Below are 14,456 nucleotides of genomic sequence, written 5' to 3'. Positions count from 1 at the left end.
AACAACTAAATATTGTTTCAGAAATTATAACTGCACAAAAAAGTATCGAAGAGGGACAAATAGCCTTTTGCTATACATACATATATAGCGAAAGGAGCCCGCTCTATCCCGGGCCGCATACAAACTCTCCACGGCCCTGCTTGTGCTTATTTTAGAGATCCGATGAGAATAACTAATTTTTTCATCCAATTAACAAATTCAAACTTTACTTCTCGGAAATGAAATGTGGTGATTTTTATTCCACTCATTTTCATGAGATAACGTTTTTATCCACCGGAAATTCCTTGTTGACCGGACGTTAAGCTTAGAAATTTAAGGAAAAAATAATTAACAAAGTTATACATAATAACATTAGAAATTTAATGGTAATTTCAGATTTTCACATAATTAAATTTTGATTGCATAATTAATTAACGTGAAGCACATGCACGCTATAAGTTATACGAGCAACCAAAATTACGCCTATTATGATTAGGTCTGGAATGGACAATAATGGAATCGACTAGAATGAATGAATAACTTAATAAATACTCGTAAATAACTCGAAAGCAAGAGGATAGTGAAAAAATAATTATTCAAATTAATAATAATAATAAAAACACAATTGATATCCAAAGTAAAACATTCGAGATGTAAAATAAAATATTGCGCCAAGTAAAAATTGTGGCACCCGAAATAAAAGTCAAATTTTTTCTTGGGAACTTCTCTTTGGTAAAGATAAGCTTGGCGCTTTGAAGCAAAATGTAGGAAAGAATAATACAAGTACAAATCTTGTGGGTACCACTTCAAGCTTGGCTCTTGGAAGCGGTACCCCCCAAAAACTAAAATAGCACCATGGAAAACCTCATAAACTTTGACCTATCGATCCGGAAGTTTCGCCAGCACCTCACTGATAACGAGAAAAATTTAAGTTTAAAATTTGAGCTTTCTAGACCCGGTATTTTTTTCACTACAAGCGTCTGCAGTGCCGGAAGAAGAAAAAGAAAATCCAGGTTTTTCGGCGATTTTTGCACTTATATTTCGGCAACTGCTTTATAGAAAATTTTAAAATTTTGTACATTACAGTACTTAAGAAAATAATTATCTTTCGAACGAGACATTAAGGAGATGGAGAAATCGACCCCCAAAAATCGGAAACTTTAATTCCTGCATAGGCCTATATAGTCAGTCAGTGACTGTATATGCAGGACACACTGCCGTAACTCTCGATAATGCAAATATAAATAAAAATTAGTAAAAAAGTTTAGTAAGCCAGTCTAGACGACAATTATATTTTTATTATTATTTACATACTCGTATACGTTTACTTTTGTCCCATCGCCGAAGGAAATTTTATGTTACATGTTTCACATATTTAGGCGGATAAGAGCTTACAATAAATGATCGATTCCACTATATGGACGAGAGATGAAAACTGCGTTTCCTCAGATATATTTTCGTAAAAAATTAAAATCTTATGTAAATTTTAACTCATCCTTGCCATTGGTTGAAAATCAATGACGCTGTTCATCAAAACGTTTATAAAAGTGGTCCGATAGGTAAAACCGCCGGGCAGTGGTGGTGGTTGGCGGTGGGTTCGCGCCTGACCCAGTATAATTTTTCGAATTTTATTTACGTGTCTAATAACTAAATAAAGGATTTTCTACGGGAAACTTTTCAGTTTCCCGTAGAAAATCCTCCCGAAAGTCACTCTCTCCTTTTCAGATTGCTCGTATGTTTGTCGCGTTGCCGTAGACCATCATCGAAACAATAAAAAATCCTTCGCCATTATATAATAATGTAAATAATAAAAACATACTAGTATATAAGAAAACATCATAATAGACTGGATTTTTTATATTTACAATTACATTTTAAATTTTTTTAAATAATTCAGAAATGTTCATACATGTTTTATACATTACTTCTAATAAAATATTAATAATATAGGATTTTTTAAAAGTTTAAATTTTGCTGTTTGAATTCTTTTTATATTAAATCTTTTAAAAATGAAATTAAAAAATAGTATAAAAATTTAATAATTTTTTAAAACGATTACGTCATAAAATTCATATAAAAGTTAAGTAGAGGTCGTTGGTGTCGATTGACGATAAGCACCTCGAGGAAGGAGGACTGAAGAAGAATTAAAATGGTTGTAAGTTCAATCAGAATTTTTTTAAAAGTCAATAGAATAATCAAATTCACTCAACATCGAAGACGTTGGATGAGTACTTTAGTAAACGAGGTATTCGCGAATGAGTACAATTATATTATGAAAACTTGATAATCTTTAATATCAATTTATATTAATTATATGTAAAGATGATATATGTTTCGTTTATTTAGTTTTGGAGGTGATTGATTGTTTATATATAGTACAATATGGGAAAAGATCGTAAGCTTAAGCTTGTTACACGTAATGTTATCAATCATGAAAGGAACTCTTATCAGTAGTTTTTAGCTTATAAGATCTTGGAAGAATTTACTTATAAGCCACTTGTATATGTATTTGTATATGTGTCAAGTACCTAGAAGTAACTTCTGCCAATTTTATATAAGCTTGTAAACAAATTAAGATGAAATTTCAATTACACTTTCGAACGATACGGTCGGAACCTTAAAAGAGATGTAGATCCTACCTGTAGGAGCAAAAAAGTCAAAGGAGCTATACCACTACGTGCGAGCCTTGGCCAGATACGATTCCCGAAGTCAGCGTACTTTGGGGTTGCTTCGCTAAGATTGTCGCGCTTAGCCCGCGTGGTTATGCTGGATTTGTGATGCTGAGGGTGGAGAATAGTAAATGTGGTAAAAACTGATTTTTGGGGCAATATCTTGTGCGTACGGGTATGGTTTCTTTGACATTTTTGCTTATACAAGGGTATACGATTCTGGGGTGGTGGGAAACTTATTCAGAGTTCACATCTTACTTATATCATCACTATTTTAATATTTAGTTTTGTTTTACAGTTCTGTACAAAATGAAAGTACTTATTTCAAGGAAATGAAAGTATATACACCAATGTAATGTGATGTACTGTACATGTACTTAATTGTCTGTATAAACAATCTCGGAAAAGTTACTTTACTTTCGGTTTGATAAATGAATTTACAAATATATTAAATCATAAATTCATTTATTAAACTGAAAGTAAAATAGATTTTTTGAGTTGACATACATTTACAGTACTGATATTACTTGTATATCATCATATATTAGTATATAATCTAATTATAGTATTCTATAGAAATAAATATTTAAAAATTTTCTTAATATTTCTATATATAGATTTGTACAAAACTCTTTTATCATTATAAAGTTTTTTCTATGTTAAAGCATTTGGAAAGATTAAAATATGTTTAAAATAAATGCAATTTTTGCAGTTATCTAAACCAAATTGAAAGGAAGTGAAACTACATAGTTTAGTATGATTATTATTCTAATCCTAACAGTTAAAGAACTGGTATGACTTTTTTTGTTGTGTATTGTCTGGGCATTGCCCTCTTCCGGATTTCAACGTGCGATGAAATAGATCTAATCAGTTAATAAAACTAAAATATAAATTTCTTATTTATTATAAGGAAATTTAAGTTAGGAATTTAATCAGTCATAGAATAAAAATATGAATTATTGTTAATAAGACATCCAAAATGTAATCTCTAGTATATATATCTAAATATATAAAATTACTTCTCCTGACTGATTGACTGATTGATTCGTCATTGCCCAGAGCAAATCGCTGAACCTAAAGAGGTGAAATTTGGTACACAGTTAGGGTATGTCATGGGAATGCACACTAAGAAGGGGTTTTTCTAAATTCCCTGCAGGGGGGAGACGGAGAGCATTAAGGCTTAACATGAAAAATGGCTTCTTCGTACAGAAGAAGCCATTTTTCTACCTGTACAAAATAGTACAGGCTTCGTACAGAAGAAGCCTGTACTATTTTAGATGTGATTTTTTTATTTTTAACTACGTTTAGTCTTCGTTGAGAACTTAGGTGTATTAAATTGATAACATTTCAGACATTGTTATAAATATTTTTATATATTTCGATTTTTTAACCAAATGTTCGAAACGTGTTAAATTCAAATTTGTTATTGCATATTGGTTCGATTATAGAATGTTTGTAAACATTTCAAGAAATTGATCAAATTGAAAACAGTTCGTTTGATTTTCAGCAATTCTTGGCGGTAGATGTTATATAACAATTACTATAGTTGTTGAAATACCGAATGTAAATGGTGTTTGCTTGCAGAATCCGCACGGGCAAAGTCGCGGGTAACAGCTAGTAAAACATATACCCACGGGGAAAGTTGAAACTCAGAAGAGATGCATTTTGATCCTGGATGGACAATTACCTGATTGAAAAAGTTTATTTGTCAATAAAAATATTTTTATATATGCTCCTAGAAAATTTTGCTATGATGTCAATTATAATTATTAACATTGTGTGATTAAAATGTATCTGTTAAGGGACTCTGTAGAATGGGCAAAAACTTCTTAAAAATTTACCAATTCAAGACTCATTTTTGAGATTATTCCTGTATAAAATTTTGTAACATTCAACAGTTCAATCTAGCATTTATGACTGAAAAAAATACATATATATAGAATTTTTCCATAAAGACCTGTGTACTAAATTATACAAGAACATATTTATTCACATTTGTTAAGTTAATCATCATAATTTATATAAAACCACAATAAAAATATTTATAAAGTTATATATTAATGTAATGGAAATGACATCCGTGGATTTTTTAAGTTTTTTGTTTTGGAAATAGCATCACTATAGCTCGTCCAGAAGGAATAATTTTTAACATATGATTTACTTCAAATACAACTGGTTACAATTATAAAATATTTACATACCTTACGTAACAGCAATTTTACTATTAAAATACTGATGAATTTTTTTAGGATGTTTCCAACATTCACCTTCAGATCTTTTTTGAGCAAATCCTACAATATTCAAACACTAACTGACTAAATGTTGCAATCTTTGAAATTTATAACTCTATCAAAATTTTACAAAAGTTCAAATGTCATTGTGAAGAAAAATTCATTACCTTTCTAAAATTTAAACTTTCAAATTGTGTACATTCTAAAGAGTCTATATCATAATTTATGCTTTCTCCTTATGCCACTTTATAGTATGATTTCCATGCATTGGAAAGTTTCTCCCACATCTCTGTAGTTAATGCCTTTCCTCCTTTTGACCAAGTCGTAAATCTCTATTTTTTCTATCATATGTAAGTTTGTGATTTCCCACATGTTTTATAAGTTTTGCTTTTTCCCAGTAAATCTTTGGTCCAGTGGTTTTCAACCAGGGTAACGCAGCACATGCATGCCTCGATGACACTACAGGGGTGAAATATAGTGTTGAGTAGTGCCATAATACTTCATATGTGCATTACTAAAGGTACAAAAAGCATATAACAACTCTTCATTGATGAAGAAAATACTGCAAGAAAAGAATTATTGTCACTATTAGAAAAAGATCGAAAAACACTGTTTTAAAGCATGATATATCTAATGTATATGTTATTTCTTTGCAGTATCTGTTTACATCTTTTCTAGAACTGTTCTCTATTTAATGTTTTTTGTATCTTTTGAAAGCTAACATTGTTCTCATTATATTATACGGTTAATTTTCAAATTTTAAGCATTGTTTTAAAACTTATCCACAGTAACGTGGATTCTATTTCAGGAAATGAAACTAATATATTTTTAACTACTGTATAATTGATTATATATTTTAAGACTATTTACATACAGTATGTGTGTAAATAGTCAATAAATTAATAATAATAAAACATAAAATTTAAGAAAATAAAGAATTATCCAATTTTGTCCTACATTCTAACATGTTTTGTTGTAAAAATATTTTTAATATGTTTTCTTTTGAATAGGAACAATGTTGTAACAGTATAAGTTTATAGAAAAATACATTTAATCAGCATTACATTACTAAAAACTAACACCTATTTATGATATAACGAAAATTTCAAAATAGAAAATATAAATTGTCATCAGATATATCAAATAAATCTTGTCAAAACGATAGTTTTAAAACTGTAACGTGATATTAAATGCAGTTTTTGACTTTTTTTCTTTTAAACATTTTTATATTGGATTGTCAACAGATGATTTCTTAAATATAAAATTGTTACTTTAATTTACGATAGTAAAAGTTTAATTTTTCGAATTAACTTTCCAGCAAATCTATCAATCAATTCTAATTAAATAGCAAACATATTTAGCCATATTTATTATTTATCTTTTAGGTTGGAAGTAAGAGGCAAAAAACAAAAATAGAACGATCGTTCAAATTTACAAAACTTGTCAATCATTTACATTCAGATTAAAAGATTAATAAATTGTCTAAACATCCAATTTATCTTCTGCAGTTTTAACTTCTAAATTTATAAACATTCAAATCATAATCCGATTTTTCGGTTAAAGCCAAACAAGCTACCGGATTACCGCCTACTCGAGTCAAAATTATTTTATAATTAATTATTAAAATTAGCCTTAATATAGCCCGATAATCTGGTAGTTTGTTTGGTTTTATCTTTTAATAAATTAATAGTTTGATTCTCTTATTGGACCTTATGTTATTTTTCTATTGAATATATAATGTATACTGTAGTAACTAAGACGTGTAAAGATTAAAAAAAAAGACTAAATAATTTCAAATTTTATATAATAATTGTAAAAATAGTTTGATGATATTCTCTGATATTGCTAGTTAAATCTAACAATCATATTCCTTGATTTACTCAGATGTTAAGCAATTAACGTTTGTTTCACTTTAAAATTTAAGTGTTTACATATTTAATATGCAAATACTTAATTATGAATATGAATTATGGACTTAATTTTTTTTTTATTAACACCTATCTTTTAAAGTATAAAAGAATTTAAATGTCTGAGGTCTTGCATTTATATATTTGGAAAAAAATCACACGACAATTTTATAAAGTGTTCTTTTTATTGAACTTATTACTTAAAATTATCTAAAGTGATAATTTAAATTGATTATAGTCTGTAGAAATTTTAAAGTAACTCTCCTCTTATCCCATTTTATCACATTTTACATTATCACATAATAAAATTAAAAGATTAATCAAATTTAAGTATATATGACTGTAATTTTTTTAAACTTGTCTTATTTTTTGACAAGATTTAATACATCTTTTTCATAAGAATATTATTTAGTTATATATTTCAGTTTTTAATTACAAAATCAGAAATGATATTAACTTATAAATCAGTATAAAAATCCAAAATTAATATACATTTTTGTCCATTTTTTTTACCTCGAATAAATTAAATATTAAAACCTAACGTATATATCAGTTCAGAATATTTCCTTAAATTAATCATTGATTTATTATTATTTTTTTAAGTATAAACTTTGAAACATGTGTCTATTACAGGTTTCATATGGTACAAATTAAAAAAAATATTCGTCTATTACTATTTTGCAACAGTAATATATTGAAAAATTGTGTTTTTAAAATCTTCCCCTCTCCATGACTCACTAATGGTCATACTGTAGTTTACTTACAGGTGACATGTGCCACTGATGACTCACAATTGATTGTATGTTGATTTGCCAAAAAATATTGTAGCATATTTTTTTTATTATTATTATTGATTTTATTAATCGAATGAGACTTTTCTAATGATTTTAAAGTACATTTAACACGAGTTACTTATCTAACACAAATACGGTAATTTTATTATTATTATTATTTTGTAAATAATGTACTGACTTTCGAGTTAACACGAAGTAAAACTGTAAGAATGGCTGAAAACATTCCAATTGTTTAACGTCGAAGACAAAATAAAGCCATTCCGACGACTGCAAACCGATAGCTTTACTATAACACCTTAAAAAAAAATTAAATAGGTGAATTGTCGGCAAGTGTCGCAACTATAAAATTAGACAAAATTAGAATTTATTATGTAAAAGTACTTTGAAACAATACCCGTCGTACAATGCTTAAAATATGTTTCCAGGGGAACTTGTTTATTTGAAATTCATTTTCTTGTATTATCTCATTTAATAGTTTTATCTCGGATAATTATTGTAATATTTTAAGTGATATATATATATGTGTGTGTGTATTTTTGTTTATAAATTTAATTATTTGCAGAAACGAGGCTTAATTTTGGGTGCCTTTGAGAAAGGAGAGAAGGAAGAAGGATTTCTGCTGACGGCAACTGCTCAGAAATACGATGCCGAAGTTCAAGGACGTTTAAGTGAACTTTTGAAAATGTAAATAATTTACGATTAAGGAAAATTTTTATAAATTTCTATTAAATTTATCTCTTAAAAATTGTAAATCTGAGATTTATTCGTCTACTTTAAAATTAATAGGTTGAGAAAGTTAAAATTTTCTTATAAATGTTTAGGCTACTTTTATTTTTCTGAAGTTATATGAATTTTAGTGTAAAAAGTAATTTTTAATTAAATTATTAAAATATAAAATGCATATAGATTGCAGTTTGGCACATCACGTTTATGATTGAAAATGTTCTTAAAATACTAACTTTTAAAACTTTAAACTGTTGGTTTTTAATTGATGATAACTTGTGTTTTTTTAAATTTCTTTGAACATTTCTAACTGTATATGAATATATTTTATAAAAATAAGTACAGTAGAGTCCCGTTTAACTTTGGTTAAATGGAACTCTACTGTAGTATTCCCTGTACTTTACTGAAGCATTGTATGAGGTAAAATGTGCTTCGTCAACAAAAAGAAGCTCTGCTACACTTCCATGTCTGATAATGTACTATAGTTGATTTCATAAATCTTGATCGAGTGATAAGCAGTACTTGAAAAGAGGCTCTAGAATACTTAAAGAAGAATTTACTCTAATGACTTCTCACAAAAATACGACTTTTAAAAAAGATTAAAGAAATTTTAATTGTAATCGTATGCTTAATTTGCATTAATAATTATAGTTGTAAATTAAAACTAAATTTTATTTATAAGTCGTAATGTTCAATAAGTAAGTAACATAAAAACAGTACAGCAAGTTTTCACTTAACATCATTTTGTTACAATGCTGTTGAGGAAATTTGTAAACATTTACAATTATAGATGTTGAATTTTCTTTATAAACAGTAAAATTGATTTTACAAGGTGGGAAATTAATGCTAGAGGTTGCAAACATGAACCAATAATAATAATAATAACCGAATTATATCTTATTTATATTATTCAGTCTATGGTAAAATTGGTTTTATTATGTGTTGTTTTGCTTAATGTTAGTGTCGTCATGAGTCGTCATAGGAAACCTATTTTTATATTAAATATTATTTTGTAATGTTTAAAATGATTTGAAAATTAATTAAAATTAATTTTTGTAATGAATTATTACAGTAATAGAAAAATTATTTTTATCGAATTATTCTAAATGTTTGTTTCGATACTTTGTTGAACTATATTGGCTATGAAATGTACTGATGATACTAACTTAATATCTTCAATTGATAGTCAGCTCTAACAAATATGATTCGTAGGTTTGCATGTTAAAGAACTAATTTTTTTTTCTTTACTGTGAACAATTTTTTGTATACAGTGGGTGATCGGTTAACGAACAGTTCGGACTGCGAACAAATCGGACAACGAACACTTTCGTGAAAGAGTTTTATGTTTGGACAACAAATACATGTTTAGATAACAAACACAAGAAGTGATGCTGAGTTTCAGATTTGTAAAACTATATTTTAAAGGTTTTGAAACAAGACATTTACAGTTGTACACATAACTTTTTTTTGCACTAGTTAATTTCGGTTCTCTGAATTTTTGTAAGTGCTTTTCTGAACTTTTTATTTAAAAAACTGATAATGTTTGGGGTCTAAAATGGGTGGAGTGTCAAGAACTGTATTTACTATAGAAACTAAGCAAGAGGTAATAGCCAAGGTAGAGAGTAAGCAGATGTCTGATATTGTAAGAAGCAGATGACTTCAACAGGTCTACAGTAGATACAATCTTAGCTAAGAAAGATATGAGGGTAATCCCAAAAGTAAGGTCTCCTATTTTTTTTTTAAATACAAAGAAATGTTTATTTTTAATAACGTTCATATCATTTTAAAGCTTGAACATTTATCTATTTTTCTACATAATTGCCATTTTGGTCGATGCATTTTTGTAGGCGCTGTGACAGTTTTTGTATGCCCGTGTCATACCAGCTCGCTGCGATGTCGCAGGACCCATCTTGTGCACACCTTTCGATATTGTAACTTTTCCGTTAAAATCCTATGAATGATGCTTTGGGAAACCCAAAGAACCAAAATGCAGAGATCATCCAGATTAACCGATCATCCACTGTATTATTTTTCTTACATCTTCACTCTATACTTCTTAAGGCCTTACTTTAGCTATTCTTTGTTTTAATTTTCACAACAGATAAAAGAATGCTTACTAATAAGAGAGATTTAGCATGCTAAAGAATAAAATGGTGTAAAGGATATCAAAATAATACATCATTGAATGCATTAATTGTAAAAATAATTACCATATTTTATGGACTATAAGACGCACTTTTTTCTTCGAAAAATTGCCTCCAAAATCAAGGTGCGTCTTATAGTCTGTATTGTCTTATAGTCCGTAAAATATGGTAATTTAGGATGCAATATATTATAAACTTGAAAAGCATCAAAGTTTCTGTGATTAGTATTTTGCATATTTGCTTTTAGACTTATTAATTGTGCTCTCATTCATGGATAAATAATAGTCATAGTTTAGAAATTATTGGAAATTTTCAAGGTATTTAAAGTTATTCTCATTAATCCATATTTGTTTACAGTTTGAATTGCAGTGTATTCAAGCATCTATGATATGTAAATAGGAGATTGTATATTTTATGACAAATAACAAAGAAATTAAATATGATAGTTTTATTTTTTAAAGTTGATTTAAAAAGTTTGTTCGTGTTCATCGTAAGAGTTGATATCTCCAATTGTAGATTAATTACACTGCCTATACATCTGTAATGTCTAGATGGCCGAGGCAGCTAATGCATGTCCGTCAACTGTGAGACCTGAATTAAATCTAGATTGAATGTGACATGTGTTTTGTTATTTGTCCATTTCTCTTACTGCTTATAGGAGATAAAATCTAAAAAAATAGTATTAGGTCCAGTATAGAACCATTTAGTTTATGATAAACAATTACTATATAATTATAATAACTGAGAAATTGCTCTGTAAAAATATATTAAAAAGAAAGAAATAATTTTTATATGGGATATTATATTACTCATAATAATAAATGCATACATACATTTATAAATTAGTGTAAGGATCAAAAATGATAAATGTAAAGGAAAACATTTATGACGAGAATTGGTAACATTGAAGTTTGCACCCAGCACAACCTAAATTCTGTCTATCTTTTGAAAATGATTATTAATATTAAAAGTAGGCTAGGACCTCAAAATCTAAATCTCGTTAAGAAATAATAAATTTTATCTTTTTTCAATTGTCATCCATTGTGATTAAGTAAGAATGTTTTATTGATTTTATGAAGAATGTATTGATGAACACGCATTTATCAGTCATTTTAAAAGACATTTAAGAAGCAATATTTTGTCCACTTAGCCTGCTTATCCTTTCAATAGCAATATATTATGAATATTTTGAACTAGAGAAGCAAGTAAAATTTAATCTTTTGAAATTCTGGCAAGAAATTTATTATAACAAAAATGTTTTCAATCAGATTTACTGATCTTCAGTTATAGAACATTCGAATATAAAGTTATAATGTTAGGGAACATAAGATAAAAATTTTAAGTAACCATTCTGTAACCTTTCTCATATTTTCTGACAGCAACTGTTTAATAAACGAATGTTTTTGGCCACATTCGGGAGCCTGCTTCGGGTGAAGATGATACAAACTTAATTGTTTGTATCATCTTTACCCAACGCAGGCCCTCGAGTGTAACCAAAAACATTCGTTTATTAAACAGTTACTGCCGGAAAGTTTGAGAAAGGTGCAAGTTTTCTTTGTTTTTTTTTATTATAAATTTTTTAATGGGATTTTAAAGGTTGAATATTACTTGTGTCAACGTTGTTTTCACTTGTATAGTACACTTTTAAACTAGGGATGTTTTCTTATTAATTAAATAAAAATAATCTTGGAAAGTGTTTATTTAACATTTAGATTTTTCTTTTACCGATAACTTAAGTAAAAACCAGAAAAATCTAATATATTTCTTGAGTTTCCAGATTATATTAAATTATTGTCTTAATACCAGTTTTTAATAAACATGCAAGGAATATATATTAAGAATATTGCTCAGGAATACATTTTGTAGATTATTGCCCTTTTGTATTATTGTTAGATACTTTCTTTTAATATTTTCCTAATAATATAAGCAAACTGGTTGGTACGTTTCTGTCAGTCACAATAAATGCAGGTGGTAATGTTTTGGAATATTGATTAGTAGCAACTGTGAATATTAGATTTTATGAATTTTAGTGGTTTTTTTTTGTATAATTTTATCTATGCAAATCATTTCTCTAATTTTTAGTATGAATTAAATATCGTTTTTATTTTAGCTATATAAAAATGTCATAATCAGTTAAATAAAAATGCTTGGTGTATATAATTATATAAATATTCACGCAGTTAACACAAAGTAAATTTCATGAAGGATAAATTTATTTATTTGTTAACTTTTATAAGCTATTATATTAGAAAAAGTATAGTTAATTTTCCTAATATTCATTTGGCATTTAAAAAGATATAATTGACAAAGATGAAGCCTATTAATTTGTGTTTTGTTGCACTGCAATTTTAGATTGCAAACTTATACATTCCCACTGTCGTCTATCCGTCCGTCCATCCGTATATTGCTAACCTTTAGAACGGAGTTAAATAGATGAAAATCGAGACCAGATACGGAAAGCTTAGGGTCGAATGGCTCCAATTAAATATATATGAATGTCTGGTATGGACCGAAAGTAATATTTTTCTGTTAAAAGAAAATGTTTAGTTTATGAGAGAACTTAACTATATTTTATATCTCTCTCTTTTCCCTTTTTTTCCTACGACAAACACAAGAATCGATGTTAAACAAGTCACAATTTTAAAATAAATACTATTATTGTCAGTTTATTTAATCACCTGTAATTATAAAAATTTGGATCTGCGCTTGCATCAGTTGATTTGTCTTTATTTTATGTATGTATGAAATTGAAATATATTGCACATTTTAAACTTCATAGAGATGAATGAATAACACCTGTATCCGGTCATAAAAAAATAATTATTTTACTTGAAATTTTGTAGAAAATTGAAAGAAATGAATGTAAAGGAGAATTTTAATTATACAGAAACATTCTCAAAAAAATGAATTGCCACAAATTATCATTATTCTTTTCTAAGATTATATAAAAAAATTAATTAAAATGGGAAAATATTATAAATACAAAAGTTATGGAAGCTTCACAATTTGTCTTTTTCACATCACAAGAACGCGAGATCACGCAACAGAGTCGATCTTCCGTTTTTCCATTTAAACATGTAAAACTGTTAGATCATCTCTCTGACGTTGATGTAATTTAAAATCACAACAATAACATTATAGTTTTAGCCTTTTTAACAATTTTACTTGTGCAGGCAGGGGTGAACGTACGAAAGAAAATCAACTCTGTTGTGCTGCTGTCGTGTGAAAAAGATGAATTACGGACGTCAAGATTCATTTCTGTTAATATATTCTTTCCAGTAAAATTTTAACCCAATTATTATAATTGATTAATAATAATGATATTATTATTAAACTCTTTTGCCACGAAATCTGCCTCCGACGTCATCATTTCGCTGCTGGAAGTTCCTTTCATTTTTCTGCCCAATGCCGAGGTTTATGTAACCGATCACACCGTAACCGTAGCTTCTTGTTTTTGTCAGAAGCACCGTATCCGCAGTTTCGTAAACAAAATATTATTGAAATTTAAAATATTTTAATTTCAAAAATAGTATATTAACTCTTTATTACAAATCATTTAAAAAGGGACGTTAATTTAAATGTTGAACGTAATTCAATCAAGAATATTTTTTTCCCAAAGTAGTAACTTTCAAGCATATTAAATAGTTTTATCAGAGTCAGTGAACTCAAAATTCCGAAGGAGAATTTCTGAAGCCATTCAACTGAACAGTTTTGTATTCCAACAACCGATACTTGTTTGTTACAAGGATAAACATGTCATTTTAAATGACTTAAAATAAGTTTGATATTTCTGAAACCAAATCTAATGATACAATGCCCAAAAAAAACATATAATATATAATCTTTCCACTTTAGTAACTTGTAAAATTGATACTTGTAAATGTTTCCTGTTTATTATAGATCTAGAAACACACAAATTTATTATCTGATATACATAACAGGTAGTGGATAAAATTGCAAATGTTTTTATTATAAACATACATTGAATTTTTTAAATATTTTTTTTTCA

The 14,456-nt window shown here is 27.8% G+C and overlaps 1 protein-coding gene across 2 annotated transcripts in view; it reads left to right on the top strand.

Moving 5' to 3' along the window:
* Window positions 1-2,044: 2,044 nt before the first annotated feature.
* Window positions 2,045-14,456, top strand: part of LOC136987836 (cytosol aminopeptidase-like) — a 29,949-nt gene continuing 17,537 nt past the window's right edge. The window contains exons 1-2 of one of the 2 annotated variants that reach the window (XM_067285583.1): window positions 2,045-2,134; window positions 8,143-8,264. In XM_067285583.1, the coding sequence (XP_067141684.1) occupies window positions 2,129-2,134; window positions 8,143-8,264 (128 nt within the window). In that variant the 5' untranslated portion in view covers window positions 2,045-2,128. Of the gene's footprint in view, window positions 2,225-8,142; window positions 8,265-14,456 lie in introns of both variants that reach the window. The other variant, XM_067285582.1, reaches the window with a different exon arrangement.

The sequence above is a fragment of the Centruroides vittatus genome, unplaced genomic scaffold (genome assembly GCF_030686945.1).
Source record: "Centruroides vittatus isolate TY-2023 unplaced genomic scaffold, ASM3068694v2 scaffold_2802, whole genome shotgun sequence".
Lineage (NCBI taxonomy): Eukaryota > Metazoa > Arthropoda > Arachnida > Scorpiones > Buthidae > Centruroides > Centruroides vittatus.
Note: the sequence above shows the minus strand (reverse complement) of the source record. Positions and strands in the feature narration are given on the sequence as shown.